The sequence below is a fragment of the Panthera tigris genome, chromosome C1 (genome assembly GCF_018350195.1).
Source record: "Panthera tigris isolate Pti1 chromosome C1, P.tigris_Pti1_mat1.1, whole genome shotgun sequence".
Lineage (NCBI taxonomy): Eukaryota > Metazoa > Chordata > Mammalia > Carnivora > Felidae > Panthera > Panthera tigris.
This window is the reverse complement of record NC_056667.1, coordinates 87,292,049-87,313,038: the sequence shown is the minus strand read 5'-3', so window position 1 is coordinate 87,313,038 and position 20,990 is coordinate 87,292,049. Positions and strand designations below refer to the sequence as shown.

The following is a 20,990-nucleotide window of genomic DNA, read 5'->3' as shown; positions in this document are numbered from 1 at the left end:
CTTTCTTTGTGACTAATACTCTATTTCTGGAAATATGCATTTCAAAGCACCATGAAGAGCTGAAATTATGAAAGAGGAATTCAAAGGTTTGAAAGCTCAGCTGGTCTGAGGTGAGGAAAAGAATGTAGGGTTTGAAACACCCGAGTAAATTACTCTATGAGTGAACCTTGGGAAATCAAGGACCGTTCCCTAGAACGACCCTTTCCAGGGTCAGGATTTACTGAATATTACTCTTCACGATTGTTAAACTTAAATTTCATACTCTTTTTTTAATCAAAATCTGTCTCATTTATACTGAATCTTTTTTGGATGAAAATATTTCATTTGAAATGACTTCATTATTTTTCAAGAAATGAATTCATTACAATTTTCTCTTAACAAAACTCTTGACCCTTAATTTAGTATTAGCATAAGCATACTTACAGGAACATGATACACATTTTAAGAATAAAAGCAGCCATATGCAATGAAGAACATTTCAAACTATCATTGTCTTTTTGAACACCAAAATAAATTTTGTTGGTGTGGGGTTTTTTGTTGAAATTTAAAAATACATATTTAATCACTTGCTTTTCACCCAAGTATTAAAAATGTGATAAACATATGATCATAAAGAACCTTATTTTGAACGCGTAGGCCTTGAGGCAGACAAATATTTTCAATTAGTATTCCAGGAGTCAAATCTCTTGTCTGATTTAAATCAGCGTCATTAAAGCTATCATCTCTGTCAGAAAAAAATTAGAGTTAGCACATCCGCAAGGCAATGTAGCTCGCCAAGTCCCACTGTCTGCAGGCAGGCTGCCCAAACAAACAAAAAGTAAATAAATAAAATAACGAATGTCACTTTTAGTCATTTGTGCAGAAGCACAGTGCTACTCTTTGCTTGAATGGTGCTAGTGGAGGGAGTTCAAAAACAGGAAATGAAAGGGGAAAAAGAGGCTCTTTCACGAATTACTGAATCTCTAGACACCAAACTGCTTTTACCTCTGAATTCTCTGCTTGTAAAAATGCTAATTTACTTTTGCTCTGGAAAAAATTAAAAAAATATATGATACAAATTAATAGCCCGATATGGCTTAAAACGTGAAAGTTATTTTCATCTTTTTGATCATCTTTCCTTGTCAAAGTTTGTCTGGCCAAAGGAGCTGAAGAAAGCAGGCTGAAAGATGCTATTTCTCAGAGATGAAAAATAGTCTAATTTCATGCACAGATGAAAAGTGTCTACACTTATTTGTTTAAGGGCTCCAGTATGAAAAAAAATAGAAGAAAACTACTAAAATAGTAAAAAGCGACATTTTGGGTTTCTAATTTTCATAAAATTTCTTAAATTACTTTAAAAAAATTCAAGGTCCTTAAATGGAAGGAAAAATGCATTTTTAGTGCATGGACTGTTTTTAATTTTTTCCACCCTACTTCAGTTGACTACAGCATGAAAAGAAACCAAAAAACTATTTCACACTAAATGTACTGTAGGAAGGGAGTGGTACTAGTGGTTAAAGAGTGGGACTTTGTAGCTCAATTTTTTGAGTTCTATTTCTGGCTTAATCCCTGGCAAATTCTGTGGTTTTGTGATAGTTGCTTAAATGGTCATATATGGGTTTGCCTATCTGACAGCTGAGTGTTGGGAATAGTCTGCACTCCTAAGAAGCAAAGTGAAATAGAGACTTGCGTTCAATTCTCTACACTATTTGAACTCAGCTTGTATTGTCTATTATTTTATTATTATTTTTTAATGTTTATTTGTTTTTGAGAGAGAGAGAGAGAGAGAGCATGTGCACACAGGCACACACAAGCCAGGAAGGGGTGGAGAGAGAGAGGAGGACAGAGAATCTGAAGTGGGCTCTATGCTGATAGCAGTGAGCCCCATGCAAGGTTTGAACTCATGAACAGTGAGATCATGACCTGAGCCTAAGTCCCACATCAACCAGCTGAGCCACCCAGGCATCCCTAAGCTTGTATTTTAAACTTGTCACCCGATCCCACCTCTTGTGATATAATCCTTAAAACGTTTTATTTCAGGTTTGTCCTCATAATATTCCCTGGTACCTGCCATGTCTAATGTCTACTAGATATTGAAGTTGTGCCCATCCCTCCATATCCAACCTGACTATAATTGTGTCCTAATTATTAAAGTTCATTTGGTTGTGTGAAAATAGGAATTTCCTCTGGTTAGGTTAGGCCACAAAGTAAATTTTTCTTCCCCTTATGAAGGGGTTAATATATCACAGCTTTATAATTGAAATAATTTGGGGCACCTGGGTGATTCAGTCAGTTAAGTGCCAGACTCTTGCTTTTGGCTCAGTTCATGATCTCACAGTTTTGTGATCTCACAGTTTTGAGATCCCCTACCTTGGTCTCTGTGCTGATAGTGCAGAGCCTGCTTGGGATTCTCCCTCTCTAACTCTCTCTCTGCCCCTCCCCCACTCATGCTGTCTCTGTGGCTCTCAAAAATAAATACATAAACTTAAAAAAAATAAAAATAAAAAAATATACAATTGAAATAACTTAAGCTTGTCATTAGTGTGGGTCACCATTCAGAGCAGTAAATACAGATTTCAATTGGTTTGCTTGATATATATCCTACAGAATATTTTACCTAAGAACCAAAATATGACTAGTTCACTTGCCTATCTGATACATGCAATGAATGACATTTGCTGTAGACTGAATGTTGTGTCCCCTCTCTAAATTCATAGATTAAAATCTCATCCCTGAAGTGATGGGAGGTATTTGGAGGTAGGGCCTTTGTGAATGAGGTAATTAGGTCACAAGGGTGGAGCATTCATCAATGAGATTAGTGCTCTTAGAGGTTTCAGAGAGCTACCTTGCCTCTCTGTCATGTAAAGTTATAGTCAAAAAGACAGTCATGTATGAACAGGAAGTAGGTCCTCATTGGACACTAAATCTGATGGCACCTTGATCTTACACTTCCCAGGCACCAGAACAATGAGAAATAAATTTTGTTTATAAGTCACCCAATTTCTTAAAAAAAAAATAAGGAGAAAGGAGTGTGTAAGAAAATGCATCATGGAGTAACACTTCTTAAGGCATTTTCTTTTTTTTCCATTTTTTTTTTTTTTTTTAATTTGAGAGAGAGAGAGAGAGAGAGAGAGAGCATGAGCAGGGGAGGAACAGAGAGGGAAATAGAATACATATGAAGCAGGTTCCAGGCTCTGAGCTGTAAGCACAGAGCCCCACATGGGGCTTGAACCCACGAGCCCCATGAGATCATGACCTGAGCCGAAGTCGGATGCTTAACCAGCTGAGTCACCCAGGCGCCCCTTCTTAAAACATTTTCTGAGACAACTCTCCCTTTTTTCAACACTTCTCACTTATAATGATTGCTAAATGTCTATTTTTTCCTGTTTCCATTATGTTTTCTCCTCATCTCTTTTCTTCTAGTACCCTGGAATCCTCCGTCAAGATACTTAATTTTCTCAAATGCTGATTGCTTTTCTTGCAAAAATACTCAACCTTTTATCCCTGTCCTAGGCCCTGAAATTCTGAGGAATAAATTTCTCTGGAACTACAAGATTCAGGAAAATATCTTAGTAATAGATTTGGAATATAAATGGACTCAAAGATGTCCACAGGCTATGAGAATAATAGGCCGGATAGGCATTCTTTGTGAATAGTCCCCAGGAATATTGCTAAAGACAAGAGTGGTGAAGACTGAGCCAGGTTTTCAATAAACAGTAAGTAGTATCTTTCTTTGTCTATAGTCAGAGACTAAATAAGCCAGTGCATATTTGTTCAGAACACTATAATATCAATCACAAAATCTCTGGATAATGTTTACATTTCATTAAGTGATTCATTTGAACTACCAAGGTGTGTGTGTGTGTGTGTGTGTGTGTATTTAAAACATTTCTGATCACTACATAATTTTTATGTAAATGATAATCTCAAATAGAGATCCATTTAAAACAGTACTAAAGAATGTAGATTTTGGAAAAAAAAATCACTTTCTCTTAAGTGACAGTTTGTTCCCAAAGTAAGATGCCTGATTTCCTAATTAATTGACTCATTAACAGATTTTTCTTTCTTTACCCTAATGTAAAGTTCTAGGATTTAGGCCAATATTCCATTCAAATACTTGTGAAATCATTTTCCATATATATGACATATTTTTGAGAATAACTTATGGCACTATTTTTGCTGGTCTGTATTTGCATTACAATATAAGTATGTTTACATATGAGTTAAAAAATTTATTTGTCAGCAATGATTTAAAATTGCTTATATGAATTTGTTGACATTTTCCTTCTTTCATTCTTACCCATTTTTCAAAATTTAATTAAATGTCCTGCTTCAGAATTATTGGGTAGAAACAACAAGAGAATACAATGGTGACTACAGGAAGCAGTGCTGGTTGGTTGTTGACATCAAAGTTCATGGGAGCTTAGACACAAACCCTACAGGATCCTTATTATCATGAAATGGTAGAAATGAAGAGATCTAAGCTTGATGGGACCTATATCAGCAGAATGGATCTTGTGAAGTTTTAACATTAATTTAGTAGAATATTCCAGTAAACTGTCCCTCAAGGAATATGTCATACTTTGTTTTGATTGTCCACACCTCAAAAATCTTGTTTCATCAATGGCACTGGTGTTTGCCCTTCCTTCCAGTTTGGTTAGAGCTCCATGGTATTGCCAGTATGTTCCTGGGGGTCCAACCCAGCTTGGGTCTCAGGAATAATAGTGACTCATATCTAAAGTTCCAATGCTTTAAAATAATGGACAAATCACTTAAACAGGATCTTTTGTGTTTTAAACAGAATTAAAGCACACGATTAAGGTAAGCATCAACAAAAGCATACAGAGTTCAATGAGAAGAGGAAACCAAGATGTTCAAGATACAACGTAGAATGAATGTGTGTAGTCTAGAAGTTAATGTGTAGTCTAGAAGGAAATATTTATCTAAGGCTTGAAATATCTTCTACCTGAAATTTTTAAAATTTTGGGTTAGAAGTTCTTAACTAATACTTAAAACTTTCAAGATGTTCCATGCATTTACAGAATATTGATGTAATTATGATATTTCTTCTTTTTAACATATTGAATGCTTTTATCTTTTCTCTTCTTGGAAAGTATAAAATGACTTAAGGTTAACGTCAGTAATGTTTCCTGTCTACAGAAGCATATACAGTTATAGAATGATTTTAAAATCCCAAAAGAAAGTAAAACTTGAAAGTTGGCATTGGGATAAACAGAACTTATCTTCATTTATCTTTAAGAACAGTTTTTTTATTTCTTAGAAATGTAGTCAAAGATATGTCTTTAATTAGATTTATAGATTTTTTAAGGCTATAAATAAGGTCAGTAACATTAACTTTCATTGTTTTAAGATTTGTAGTACTGCGAATTTTATTCATTTTAATGGTTAATCTATAAGAAAAATAATGTGCCTGCTACAAAATACAAAAATATGTGTATTATAGAAATGCATTATTTATAAAGAAAGAAGTAATAATGAGAGCAGAAGTTTGAAATAAAATGTTTTTCACACATTCTGTTTCTGTGTTCCTAGCTTGAACTTTGAGTATGCCTAGCCTCATCCTTAAAATGAAGTTATTAAAATTGCCACATTCCTACCTCATGAAGATTTTATGAAGACCAACAACAATGAAGTAAGAACTTTAAATAAAAAAGTTATTATAGTGACAAAGATGTTTTGCTCTTAAAAGCATAACTTCATATAAAATACTGCTTTTTTTTGCAACCATTTAAATCCATATGTGATTTTCCCGTCTTTACAGATTACACTGTGAACACTTTTGAAATAGGATCTATTGTTTGTCCAGCATCTGAATGTGCAATAATTTGACCATACCAGTACTGGCAGAAAATGTAATATTGGGAAGGTTATTAAACACTAAGAATCTGCAAAACAAATTAAGTTGGAGTTATTCATCACAGATGTTTTAAAAATCAGATCTATTTTGATATTTAACCATATTTACCAGCCTTAAATCTTGTATTTGGCATTTGCTGTTGCATCAAGAGAATGTATAAGACTGTCATATAAAAATAAGAGAAATATTGTATATAATTCAGAAATCTGTTTTATGTGAGTCTTCATTTTCCAAAGCACATGCATTTGGTTCCAAAATGAAATGAATTGGTACAAATGGTGGAGGCACAAAACAGATTACATATGGCTGTCTGGAAACAATAATCATTTTAAGTCAAAAATACTGACAAATGCCAGTGGGTAGATCACTCTGTGAAGACAGGGTAGAGGTGGAAGAAAGTAGTCTACTTATTTTAGAAAGCTCAATGATATATTTGGTCATTTTTGTTCCTTTTGTTATTTATCCTATGAAATGATAACTGTTAAAAAAAACTATTTGTATGAGTAAATTCTTAAGAGGAAATAAACTCTTTTTTAAGAAAAATGTTTATTTATTTTGAGGGACAGGGAGAGAGAGAGAATCCCAAGCAGGCTCCATGCTGTCAGTGAGAAGCCCAAGGTGTAGCTCGATCTCAGGAACAGATCATGACCTGAGCCGAAATCTAGAGATGAAGGCTCAACCTACTGAGCCACCTAGGTGCCCCAGGAAATAATCCCTTTAAAGAAGTTAAAACTCTTACCTTCAGCAACCTTACTTTATTAGGAACAGCTAGTGTGAATCAAGATGATTACTATTCAAATGATAGTTGGGATGCCATATACATTGAAACGTCATTGGCATATATTATTGTTGTGATACTTACTTTGGCCATGATTCATGGTTCATGAAAATGTTTAAACCCCATCTTCTCCTTCTACTGATAGAGATGTTGATGCTGTCCTGTACCACTTTGTAAAAAGTCATGTTATATTTTTGCTGACACACAGGAGCTTAGCAAATGCCAAATCTATTCTATAAAGAAGAAAAAAGATACAGAGAGTAAAAATATCTCGACAAAGGTCCAAAAAATATCCAAGTTTTTATCCTGAATCATTCATTTCTCATTCCTTTTCTATACTTTGGACAATTATGAAAAAGAACTATGATAACGAGTATAGCTAACTAAAAGATATTTTTAAGAGAGAACCACATGAATGTATGAGTCCATATTCTTTGCTTGTTGTGGGCTCATTACATTTTGTTTCTTTAGGTTATTTTAAACAGGATGGGTCTGTCATTTCTGAGCTGGCTCCTTCACCACTCCAACAGACCAAACTTTTCATCTGAAGATTCTGTTTTATCATGGAAATTGGGCTAAATTTGGATTTCTCTGAAGTTCTGTAAGTTATTTCACAGGAAAGGTGCCAAAAAACACCCAGTCATCACTATGGGGTACTTGTGAGCTAGGATGGACTATGGAAATAAACTTTCCTGTCCTCTCCCCACCCCCACTTTCTGCAGTACAATGGCTCATCTGTGAGGTAAGAGGGACTAACACCATTTTTAAACAGAGCCTAATTTTTAACCACTCATGTATTAGAAAAACTGTAAAATAAATGTCAAACTGCTTAGTCATTTCTTTCTTAAAATAATTGACCTAAGTTCAAAAAAGGGCAAGAAAGACAAACCATTAGGCACAGTAAGAGAGGGATTATATTCAACAGCAATTCTCTTTTAAACATTTTAAGTATTTCTGATGTGTGCAAGAGTTTCCCACCCCCGTAATAATTTCTCATTCAATAAGTAAAATTTGATGCAATAGTTTTAGTTATAGTAAAATGTTTGGAGAAAATGTATATACATATACTAGGCACATATATATGCATATTTTATATATAATATTTATTACATACATCCATATCTGTGTTGTATGTAACAAAAATAGAATAAAACATAAGTATGAGAAAAGAGGAATGAATGCCAAATGATTTAAAAGATGATGCACATTTTCTGAAATCTTGCTATTTCATCTATTTCTTCTTTCCCCTAATTGTACCTGTAATGATTTAGGTCTTATTATATAGAGTCCTCTCTACCTCCAATACTTTATGACTATTTGTATTACCGGCATCCAGGTCTGGACAAGGTTTCTTCAGTCCAATTTGGTTACTGAGGTCTCCATAATTAAAACATTGGCTCTCAATCTGTATTTCTGGATTCCTAGATATTTGTGAAGATATTAAGGGAGATCTATGAACTTGTCACATTGTTTACTAAAGCTCTATGAACACTGAAGATTGTTTAGAAATTTTAAATTCCCCTAATCTGACTTCTCAGTTTTCAAATTATTATCCTAGTTTCTCTGAGAAGCCACCATGGCAAGTCAACCTAAAATACTGCTACAAAAGAAGTGACTAATTTTTTTAAAGTTTATTTATTTATTTTGAGAGAGAGTGAGAGAGTGTGTGCATATGCAAGTGGGGGAGGGACAGAGAGAGAGGGGGAGAGAGAATCCTGAGCAGACTCCATGCTGTAAGCAGAGCCTGACACGGGGCTTGATCTCAAGGATTTCAACTTTGTGAGATCATGATGACCTGAGCTGAAGCCGAGTCAAATGCTTAATGGACTGAGCCAACCAACTGCTCCAAGAAGTGACTATTTTTTTTCTCTAAACTGTTTCCATCTTGTTGTTGAAGGCTTACAATCAGAACAAATTCTACAAAGCTGAACAAACATCTCCAAACATTGTTTTCTAATGTGGCAAGATAAGAAATGTCATATAGCTAATTGTGCTCCAAATTAAAGACCTAGGTCAGGAAAACTGTCGTATTCTGTTACATTCTGAATCTACGTATAAACAGCAAGGACCAGCTGAAAGGTGACCTAGGAAATGATGCCCCAGGAAGTTATCTGTTGAGAAGTTGAAGGTGGTAAGATATGTGTCTCCCAGCTTCCTTCTGTTCCCTTTGTTGCTTAGTGTTGTTCTTCCTTTTGTTGAATTTATCTCCTGTAAATCTATGAGCTGGCTCTTGGGAGGCTCTAGGTCTGGCAGCTGTCTACAGACTAGAGGAGTTAGACATAATTACCTACTCGTTACCATGAATATACTGTATTTCCTTCCAGAGGCATTAATTCAGACCCAGGTTATGCCTAGCTGGGCCTTGGCCAGAGGAATTTAGACCACAGAGTACAGAAAGCATAAAGTAGTAATAACTCTATTTACCCAAGACACTTTGCCTGAAAGGACCCTTTCACCCCAGTGAGAAGGCCTGAGATGTGACCAGAAGGTGGGGCTTACTAGACTGACTGCATCATTTCTCACCTTCTAGAACAGTATCAGCCCATGGAATTCTCAGTAAATCAGGGGAGCTATTAAGAAACAATTTGGAATACCATTCATACATGTTGCTGCAAGCACTGTAACTATCTATCTCTGGATATTGAGTTTATTTAGGATTCTGGCAGCCTCACAAATATGTGTTTCTAAACTTTGTATTAATTTTTCTCTTTCACATCTAGGAGAAAGCCTATAAAATAAGTTCATAAATATACAAAGTTTTGAACAGAAAAATCATGTTTCAGAAAGTTTGGAAACTGAAAATGCAAACACATTTTTCATTTTCAGAAAATGAAGGATAATTAAGGTGGTAAATTGACCTATATTTCCATCATAAGGTTCTTAATTAGTAATTGTACTTTCCACATTTAAACACAATATGATATTCAATCATTTTATGAAATTGTATTAATAACTTGAGGTTGGATTCTGAAAAGCTAGTTGGTGATATTTCTCTGCAGCTCATATAAGTCATCCCAAACATTCTGCCAACAGCATTACTAATATAAAGTGAGGTTTTTATTTTTACCTGTTACCTAAGAGGTTAACTTCTTGATGTGGGAATGAATCTTTGTCACAGAAGGTGACAGTCATGTTGAAGGTACTTTTTAGTTGCCTCATTTTGTATGCCTCATGTATGTTGTTAATTCCATCTTGGGCCTCCACTAGTCTCTGAAGACCTTCCTTCCAACTTTTAAACCACATAAATGGATTGTCTGATTAATATGATGGATCAAGAGCTATATTTTGATAACTAACAGAAAACTAGTCTCCTAGAGATCGGTGGACATATGCACCTCATAAACTTAACTGAGAATTTAAGCACTGAAATGTCTTAAATACTCAGCATAGGTCTTGGTCAAAGCTCCCAGTCTTGGTCAACAAACAGGAAAATGTATCCATTCACTCAGCCCATCTCTACTGAGCGCCTAATGTATGCTGGCTACCTTGTTGGGCTCTGTTCCAGACAATTTTTGAAAGGCACATCTCAGGAAATATTAAGGAACAAAAAGGAGCCAACAGGAGGGAATAATTTAAACTTGGAAAAAATGACCAAGGAATCTATATTCCAGATTTAAGTGGGTTACTTTGAGGAAGAGTGAGTGGAAGGAATTTAGAAACCTGCCTCTTACTATTTTCACTGTGGAGTGACCATGTTGTCAGCTTCTGAGGCCCTTTACAGGCGCTGTGGGCCTAAATGCTTGGAGATCTCTTGTTAGATGCTTTCCTGGTCTTTTCTCCTCAGCCTTGCCCCCTCATCCGGGATCATGTCAGAATCAGCTGGAAAATGAAATTACTCACCCCCTCAATGTCAGCTCCCATACATCTTTCTCCTCCTGTTTCAGGGTACAGTTCAGCTCTTTAAGAGACGAGACTGAATGAAGCTAGTGCAGAATTTAAACATTTAAGAGAGAAACTTGTCAGTTTCAGATCTCCAAGGACAGCTTCCCTATAAGATCAAGTGTTTTGACCTTCTGGGTCCCTCCATCTCACCTTCATCCCTTCTAACTCTCAGTTTAAAGACACAAAAAATAAAATAAAATAAAAATAAAAATACTTTTCGGAGCGGGCAAAGCAATGTATCCTCCGGTTCCACGTCTGCTATAAGAAGCAGATTTTTGCACAAGGATAAGGTTACGGCTGCCAGCCCAGAACTCCAGCGGTGTGGCAAATCAGACGCTGGGCTCCTCCCCTCCCCCGCCGACGAACGAGAGGCTAACAGACGGGTGCAAGTAGACAAGTAGCTGTTTTTATTGAATACAGAAGCTCCTTGAAAACTCTGTGGGCTCCGGGGCTCTCCTGCAATTCCTTTCATTCCCAAAGTGCTGGAGCCAAGCACGCGTCCCGCGTAACTCCCTCCCATTTCTTCTCTGGGATTTGGGTAGGAGAGGAGGGAGGAGAGGCGACGGGAGATGGGGGGTGGTTGGTGGGCTGGGCTTGCCAGGAGTCCTGATTCTTGGGCTGGAGGAGAGGGGGGCGGGCTCGGGGCCGCCCGAGAGGCGTGTGATTGGGTCTGACCCTCAACCGGCTTGTCAGTTTCGCTCGGGGTAAGGGGGGCGCGGGAGGGGAGTGGGCGGAGGAGGGGGCTGCCCGGAGCCTCTCGTCCGGCCCACTGACGGCATGAAGCCTTTAGGGGCACGCAGTCCTCTCAGATTTTCGGTTGAAGCCCCTTATCTGCCTTCAGTCTGAAGGCAGGGCCCCGCGGAGGACGGATCGGAGGGTCCCGGCCGGCGGGGCCAACCGAGAGGGAGAGGAGGGGGCGAGACACAGGAAGGAGGCCAACCATCGAATTTTAAAGAAAAAGCCCTTTGACTTTTCCCCCCTCTCCCTCCTCAATGGCTGTGTAGCAAACATCCCCGACGATACCTGGGAAGGGACGAAGTTGGTCTGCAATCGCAATTTCGAGGGCTGAGTTCACGGTTGAGTGCGGGGCTCGGAGATGGAGCGGTGGTCCTCTAGGTGGAAAACGAAACGGTGGCTCTGGAATTTCACCATAACAACCCTCGCACTGACTTTCCTCTTCCAGGCTAGTGAGGTCAGAGGAGGTAAGAAAAAAGTGGTTTTGGGGAGGTGGGAGATTGCCGTCGGTCTTTGTCATTCTGTGCCCCTCCCCCTCTTCACCCTTCCTCCCCCGCCATTCCTCCCCCCACCCTCCCAAGCCCTACCCCCCAAAAAAAACAATTCTCCTAAATAAAATCCAGATTGTAGCTGCCACCAGGTTGAAGTGAAGGCTGGAGAGAGAGATGGATGTAGGCGGGACAGTAATGGGAGAAGAGGTAGCAGGAAAAAAGATCTGTCAGCACAGAGCCTGCTGAAATGCCCTTCACCACTTTCCAGCGTCTTTGAAAAGAGGAAAAATATTACCTTGAACACAAGGGCAGTTGTGCAGAGCTTTTGTTTGAGGACTAGTCCCTAGATTGCCCTTGGAACACATCTTCTGGTTTCTTCAGATTCTAACTAATGGAAGTATCTCTTTAAGGGTGAGCTGGAATATAGAGAAAGGGTATAAAATGAACCTTGATAAAGTTCTTTGTGTGGAACAAAGTGAGAAACAGGCTCTTTTACTTTTAGGGATGTAAGAGAAAGCAGAGGTGATGAATCTAGAAGACTGAGAACACCGTGTGTGTGTGTTGGTGGGTGGGTGGGTGTGGGTGTGGGTGTGGGTGTGGGTGGCGTTTTGGAGAGATTTTAAGTGGGAAAAAAATTGGCAGGTTGTAAAGAACGGGTTGAAGATGGGGGGAACACTTATCCCTGAATCTCAGTCCACTCCTCTCCACTTTGACCCCCACCTCGCGCCCCCCCCCCCCACTTCTTCTTGCAGGTTGGACTCGCAGTTCTCTTGGAGAATGATGAAACTCGCCAAGCAAATGGGGTGGGAGAGGAGGAACAGGGATTGGGAGGGAAGAGGAGGGGGCCTGAGATGGGGTGGGAGGGGAGAGGTAAGGAAAAGTTCCTACGTGGCACCACCAAATATTCAATGACCAGACCTGCTCGGAAGACTGCAGCCCTGTCAGTACCCAAGGAGGGAGAGCGACTTCACTCCTCCCCTCCGCCTCCTCCCTCCCCTTCCCCCGCCCTTTCCCGCAAAGGCATCTGGCTGGAGCGGTCCGTTAGGTGCTGTAGACACGACTGGCGGGCAAACGCCTTTGGAGTTAACAGAGCCCGAACAGCTTAGAGTAGAAAAGCAAGCTTTGTCAGGAGTGCACAGAGAAGTGGGGGGTAGGAAGAAGGGTGGCGAGGATTGGCCGAGGGAGAAAGAAGTTGTCAACCCCAAATGCGCAGGCTTTAGCAGAAACCTGAGTCTGGCCCTGGTAGATGCCAAGATCTGAGCCCTCCTTAATGGGAATTAGCGCTCCCGGAGGCCGAACTCTGGCACACCAGGTCTGTGTTCCTTCCCCAAGCTTAGTGGTGTTCACCTTCCTGAGTGGCAGGCTGTGGTTGATTATTCTTCTGCTTGACTTTAACTGGTAAATACAGCCAGAGCCTCCTTAGGACTGTGCTTAAATTTTGATACGAGTTATGCTAATTATTCTGATGCATTCATTTAAACATTTTTAAGGATAAATAGAGTCTTTGAGAGTGGAATCCATCAAAAGTTTGCTTTTTACCTTTGGTACCTGGTCACCAGCTGGGTTGGTCATTTCTGTTCGCTGTTCTGCCCTCTGCTGGTTTTATTTGGAATTTATTTGGAATTTATTTGGAATTTAGCATCTGCCTCAGCACATAGGCCTCTTAAAATCCTTTTGACTACAGTGATTCTGGAAAAGGACACTCGATTAAGAAAGAACAGATATACTCCTTCTTTCTCAACTTGTTACACACACATATGGACAAATGTACCATAATGGCAGCTCTGAATTTAAAAATATAGAAACCAAGAGTTTCTTCAATGAAGACAGATGAAATATAAACTCAGGAGACACCATTGTAGGCATTCAAGGATTATTTCACTGAAGATATTTCTGTCTTATTTTCCACATTTGGCCTTCCTTAAAGCTCTAAGGATATTAGAAAGATCAAATTTCTACACTTGGGTTGCATAAATTGGCTCTTTTCAATCTAGCTTCAGATGTGAAACACTTTTAAATAAACATTTCAGTTCCATGTCAAGTAAATGGTGGAAAAAGAACCTTTACTATTATTATAAGACCAAGTAATGTGAGAAATAGCAAAGTTTAAGGATCATGTGTTGTTTTTATTTGTCATTTCTGATGAAATGTCTCAAAAGTTACAAGAGTGTATAGTCATACTGTAAGATTTGGTATTTGTGTCATCAAGTTGCTAGGTGCTTACTACCTAGTGGGAAGCTACATATTTACAAATGTACTCTTGAAGGCATTTTGCCACTTAATAAACTTCATAAAGGAAGTAATAGTATCCTAATGTTTAAAAAGAAAACATTGGTCTGAATCATCACACAAGGGAAATATAAACCCAGTGTCCAGTTCTTATACTAGCCATCAGATTTGCAGTTGAAGTAACAATGAATATTATTTCATTCCAGTTTCTAAATAAAGGTATTATATGCTATAACTTATTGATGTCACTAAAATGAAATGGTGCGATTTGGTTGCTAAATCAAAAGGTAATTTAAAACAGCCTATTTTCATCTAAAATTTGCATTTCTTGGATTTAAAACATTAAAGCCTTAAAAATTTCTGGGTTGCCAATAAATTAGACTCTAAAGAAAGTATAGTTAGGATCCTAAAGCATCTACCTTACAAAGAATAGTTTTTGGAGTGAATGGATTAAAAGAAAATTTATAATCTCATACAGAATCATATTATTTTACTTTGCAAATCCAAACTCTGTAACTTGGTCATCTTTCACATGCTTATTAAAGATTTTTAGCATTTATTATGATTTAATATAAGAGTGTTATTTTTATAATATATTCACTTGCATCAACTTCAATTTTATGTCTCATATATTTTCCTGTGGTTGACATAAATGTTTTATCTCAGAAATTTATGGATTTTTTTTTATCAATTAGGCCATTGTTTATCATAGATAGGACCTGAGATTTACCTGGAATTTATAGTGACTATGCTGTGATTGTGTTAAGAGTGATGGTTTTAAGGGTTTAAAAAAGGGTTAAGCTATAATTGAATACTGAGAAAAATAGTATGTAATTGAATCATTTTCACTAATTAAAATGGTATTCAAACTTTGGTGGTTAAGCCAATACTGTGCCTTGCAAAAAGTTGATTAATTTTATAAAGGACTTTCAAAGCTAGTTAACAATTGGTAGTGAGCTTTCCTGGAGTGTTTTGAGTGCCCAGGATCAGCAGGTGAAATGGTGCTGGCTTCCAGGGTATGTGCTAATCCAACTTTGTAAAGAGATCAAGTTTGCCACTGTGGCTACTTAATCAGAAATCAGTTAAAAGATCAGATATACTTCTGACAACACATGCAGTGCCTGCTAGGATTATTTATATTGTCTTTCCTCTTGTTTTTTAAATAAAAATTGACAAAGTCTATAATAGAGAAACAATAAAGAAAATTAGGTGTCTTATGAGAAGCATCTTCCTGCTTGTTTTACACAGATTAAGGGGCACATATATATTCAATTAAACATGGACACCATCACAAAATTGTCTATTAGTTTTGAAATTAAGTTTGTTAATCTCTTAAGTGACAATTTACTTCATAATAAACACCTGAGTCTCTACTTTATAAAAATTACTCTGTAAGAGGTATTTTCATATTTGTTAAGACAATTGTGAAGTGCAAATGAGAAATATATACACCTAGGTAGTATGATTGCTTACAATTTATTTAATTAATTTTTTGGGTTCTATGTTCACTTCAGGGTGAGTAACATAGAAGGAGCATATTATTCAAGTTAAGTTATCCCTAAAATATAGCAAGGCAAACATGAATCTCTTTTCAGATTTTTGGGTAGGATTTCTGACCAAAAGAAACCCCCAATAACAAACAAAAAACTCCCTAAACTAAGTAGTCACCTTTCTTTTCTAGAAATTTGCTTTTTTTCTGAAAAAACTCTCTTCACTCTGCTTAATTTATTGAAGCATTGTGTATTTACTGATAATGAATGAACTCAAATCAAGCTTGGTTGAGAGTGTGTCATAAAAAGATGAATTTTTCAAGGGAAGAAAAGGTGTTTAGATAAGATTTTTTAAAAGAGAATGCTAGAGATAGACATTACTGTAGAGATTGTTTCTCTTTACTCCCTTCTTGCTTTACTAATGAGGAAACTAAATCATAGAAAAGTTATTAGCTGAATGCTCTTTCTCATAAAAAATAAAAAAAAACATTTTATAATGTTCAGTGTTTTTCTAAGTAGAGTGAAGGTCAGCAATAGTGACAAAAATATCTCAAAATAATAGTGATCTGAGACTTTATGGAACGACCAAATATTGCTTAAACGAACATATTGGAGTTTAGATTTAGTGAGAAGGTGGATTCAATTAAAGAAATTGAAGAAAATCAGATAGGAAATTGAGTTATAGAATGCATTTAAAAATTTCTCAGTTTCTTAAGTTTGGAGGAAGGTAATTTTTGATAATTTGTATTGTTAATATACCTGATTACGTGATTCTGTAAGATTATTGGTATCAGAGTAGAAAGCATAATAGTTTGTAAAATATCTTTCGTGTACGTTCATTGCTGGATTAGGAATGTGAGTTTTTTATCCACTCTAAAGTTGTTAATGGAGGACCAGGCATTTCAAATAATATATTTAATAATATATCTCTATATTTATTGCAAATACTGTCAAATTTCTGTGTCTTTCAAGTTTCTTATAGATTGGCTGTATTATATATTATGTATATATATTATATATATATTATGTATATATTATATATAAATATATATATAGGGTTTTATTACTAAATCAGATAATGAATTGATTATTACTTGCTATGACTTGCTTGTATAATAATCTTTTTCTGAACAAGTGGCAAACATTGGGGAAAAATAGGAGAGCACTTAGTAGTGCAAATTCTAATTAATTTTCCTTTTGGATTGTTAAACCATCTGAGACTACGTAAACAACTTATATCTCATGAATAAATGGACAGTTAATCTACATAGAAGTAGACACTCTTAAAAGGTTGCCACAATATTTGTTGTGCTGGCAACAATAATGGTAGGGCTAGCTTTTCCATCAAATAAAGAGTTTTCCTATCTTTAGGGAAAAAGCAGTACATGTCCTTAGCGTCCTGAAGAAGATACTGTGGAAGCTAAATATTTATATTCATGATCAACTCTAACAATTTTTATGAATACAGGGTTCTTATAAGTACTGAGCTCTCCCCATCACTTTATATCATTTTTAATGATTATACTTAGGTATTCAAAAGCCAGAATTCTATTGTATCCTAAACATACTTTTCTTTTCCTCCTACCTTTGGAGAAATAGAGGCAGTTGGTGTAATCATTAGGAATTCAAGGCAACTGCAGAGTGGGGGCTGAGAGCTGATCTGCATTTCTGCTTTTTCTCCTCCACTTCCCTCATTTGATACTGGGGAAATGTGACCTGAGTTGGGAGTGGTGAGAGGAAACCAAACTTTGTTTTAGACCATTGAAGTTTTGTCCCTTAGCAAAGAAGAAAGAGAGGTATACACAGATGGTATAAAAAAGTTGCAGTGTTCCCTAAATTCTCTCACTTTAAATGTAGATTTCAGTGTAGCTTTTGGTATACTATAATGACTTTCCAAAATTTGGACTTTCTTCTTCCCACATCTCTTGCAGTTTAATTCAGAACATAAAGTTTTAGTTTTTTTCATAAAGTTTAGTTTTAGCCTTCTTTATTATAATGCGTCTGACATATGTATTTCTTTTTCTTGCAAAACCCTAATGTGATTTTATTTTTATAGGCTTTTCCCCCCTATTTTCCGTTGTCTCCAAACTCAACCTGAATAATACTAGCCGGGAAAGATGAAAGTTGATTTTAAAGTGATTTAGCGAGTAGTATCTATCGGTTGCAGTCTTTGGCCTACTACTGACTTGGCTAGTGGTTCTTTAGACATTGGCTGATCACCAGACCTACTGTTATCTGGTAAAATAAACTCTTTGCTTGCTGCGCATGGAATTAGAGACAGTGCTATTAATTTAGGAGAAAGAACTCAGAGAAAAGAAAGGTTATCATATTTCAGAGTAAGAGACCAGCTTAAATACGACTTGACAATTGAGAACTAAAACAAACCTGTGTAAAAGTGCTTTAGCACAATCAACTTTTACAATCCCTTCAAACCTTCTTTTTTTCCTTAAAAAGCATTTCTTTCTTATTTTAAACAAATTTAATTGCTCTTGAATGGCCCTGTACTGTACAGGCAAATGAAGGTCCCTATTCATAGAACTTGAGCGCATAGAGTGTCAGTGGAAGCTTCCTTCCTCTGTCTGACTGGTAAACTGGCATCCGGGCTTACAGGCGTGAACCTTCCACTGTGTGAGGTGGTTGGCTTTCCTTCCTCACTCAGCTGTTCACAAACAACTTCCCAAAGGATGACTGCCAGAAAGAGCAGTGGTTGCAATTCCTGACAAAGCTAATAAGAAACTCTAAAGCACTTTTGCACTTCGTGCTCTTAGCTCTGAAGAGAAAGAAGAGCCGTGTGTATTCAAGTGGTATTTTCTCTGACCTCTCTCTTTGAGTCTGACAGTGGTGCACAACCTATGAGCTGTCACTCTTCTTTTTGAATGCTGATGAGTCTTCAAAATATTTCTCTGGTTTTGGAGATAAATGTGTTGTCCAAATGGTTTGGCATGATATAGAGCGCCCTTCACGATGGGACCCCTCTGTACGTACAGGCTCATGAATAGCCATTTCCCACCTGCCACAAACCTGCCCCCATTTACCCTGCACTTCAGCCATCTTAAATCTCTTGCCTTTATTCTCCTCTGGCTTAGAATGTGCTATTCTCCTTCCCTGGAATATCTGTTCTTTTCTCCTCCACCTAGCAAATGTCTTCTACTTCAAGATTTAGATCAGATTTGATATCTCCACGTAACACTAAATGCATGCTTATTACATACCAGGTCCTGTTGTCAGCACATTTCATATAGAATCTCATTTCTTTTTGATAACTGCCCTGGAAGTAAGCTAATATTAAAATATCCATTTTATCCATGAAAGAACTGAAAAACAGAGAAGTTAATTATCGTGCCGGATGTCACACAGCTCCTATGTGATAGACCCAGGATGTGAACCTAGACAGTCTTGCTCCAGAGCCCGTGCTTTTGATCATTTGTCCGTGCTTACTTCATGGTGTGTTCTGATGTTTGCACACAGCATCCCTGACTTATGGTTATAGTGCCCAGGGGCCTAATATTAATGCACAAAATCATGCAGCTGCACGACAGTAAGCGTCATGGCAATTGTGTGCATAATTTGCCACCAAGGAGGAATATAAAGAGGATTTGGCATAAAGTGATGTTATAATTCAGGTAGCTCTTCAGCCTGCATTAAAGTTCAGTGGTGGAGGCCATACCACTCTTTCAAGAATAAACCTAAGCCCTAATGATGGTGGAGAACAAAAAGGGCTGTTGCTGGAAACCAGCAAATGTTACTTTGCTTCCTTTGACTTATTTAAGGAGAAGTTGACAGCTGTGTCTGTTAGCATTCAAGGTTCAGATTGTGGTTGGCTTGGTTTCATTAAGTAATAAGGACACTTACAAATTGCTTCCTGTTCCAATCAGTATCCATCACAAGGAACAACAGGTCTTATTCCACATATATGGTAGTATACGTGGACACACGTATATGGTAGTATGCTTATTACCTTCACTATACAAGTGTCAGATCTGATTATCTAAAAGCTGTTTGGAGTGTAATCGACTGGAAGAATGTAACTAAAAGATACATAATTTGCAAAAGAAGGTCATTATTTTAAAAATTACTCATTTATATGTTAGCCTTCTGTAAGGAGTTGCTGAGGGGTAATGACTATGATTTAGTTTTATTTCTGTCCCCAGTGTCTGCCAAGATGCCAGAATGCACAGTATGTAATATTGTCACTATTTAGATTATTAATTATCTTTCTTACATTGCCCAGTGGACTGGAACAAGGTTAAATCTAGTTAAATTACAGTGGTGTGAAGTGACTTCCTCATGTCGTGTCAGCAGTAATTAGATCTTCTCTTTCTTTACTTCTCTGTAAGTCAAAGACTTGGGATGTCTCTCTAGCTTTCCTTATTTGAAGAACACTTTTCCACATTCTCTCCAAGGTTGCTTCTACATATTTGAAGTTACTGATTCACTAGAATACCTCTAAAATTGTAGTTTCCTTTCTGATAGAAACACCATATGAAGTGGTACTATTGCTTTGACATCAATGTAAATCATCGTTTCACTGTTTGCTGGTGAACAAAACAGTTTAATCCAAGAGTGGTATCAATCTGTTAAGGTAATAATTGGGAAAATTCTTGTCATATGTTTATTTTGAAACTTTTATCTCGGTTTTGTATGCTATTAGGAATTTCTGATTTTGCTTAGTAACTATTGTAAAGAATAGCCTATCTATATTTATTGCTTCATGATTATTTTAGTTCACTCATTCTTCAGGTTAGAAAGTAATTTGCATATTATGCATGTATTATAATTATTATATTATGTGTATCATCTTTAAGCAAGGAGTATATAAAGTTTCAAGTGCCTAGTAAGATTAATAGTGGTTACATCTATTTGGATACAATAGATTTTGGATAATTTGGAAGAATATTATATATTTTTTGTATTCTGTTCTTATCCATTCCATAGTCCTAAAATCATTAGGATCCTAAAATCATTAGGATCACTTGTAGTCCCATCCCTGTGGATTTTGATTTATTTTGTATGGATTCCAAACATAGGTGTTTTATAAAGCTCCACAGATAATTTTGATGCACATCCAAGGGCTTATGGATCTTCTGTAACAAGAAATTAAATACACACAAAAATGGGAATGTGTCTGGCTTGTATAACAGGGTACTGGAAGTCAAGTAAAAGGTTATTTATCTGCTATGTACAGATCATTTGATAAATATTCAATTACCCAACAATAATGACTCTGCAAAAACTGATTTGATAGATCAGCTGATTGTAATATAGATAATGCTTTTGTCTAATCCTCCTCTCCATAGCATGTAATAAACTAAATACTAGCAAATATTGCTTTTCTCAACATTAAAGTCAAATGCTTGTATTGAAACTTTTATTTTAGTTTTATAATAAACATTTTAATCGGTTTGGCCACTGTAAATCAGAAATGCCAAACTTTTTAAGTATCACCCTCTCAGCTGGCATTTCTTCTTTTCTTTGCCATCCTCAGAGTTGTGATATTATTTCTGCTTTCAATTTTCATAGAAGTTTTT

General features: G+C 36.9%; 1 protein-coding gene and 1 pseudogene across 2 annotated transcripts in view; both read left to right on the top strand.

The window, feature by feature from the left end:
- Nucleotides 1–3,584: 3,584 nt before the first annotated feature.
- The window catches only part of COL11A1 (collagen type XI alpha 1 chain), a 224,562-nt gene continuing 207,156 nt past the window's right edge, over nt 3,585–20,990 (top strand). For both annotated transcript variants that reach the window (XM_042998029.1, XM_042998028.1), the window contains exons 1-4: nt 3,585–3,695; nt 5,533–5,632; nt 7,107–7,377; nt 11,522–11,719. In XM_042998029.1, coding sequence (XP_042853963.1) covers nt 11,614–11,719 — 106 coding nt within the window. In that variant the 5' untranslated portion in view covers nt 3,585–3,695; nt 5,533–5,632; nt 7,107–7,377; nt 11,522–11,613. The remainder of the gene's footprint in view (nt 3,696–5,532; nt 5,633–7,106; nt 7,378–11,521; nt 11,720–20,990) is intronic.
- On the top strand, nt 18,969–19,513 carry LOC102965446 (annotated as a pseudogene).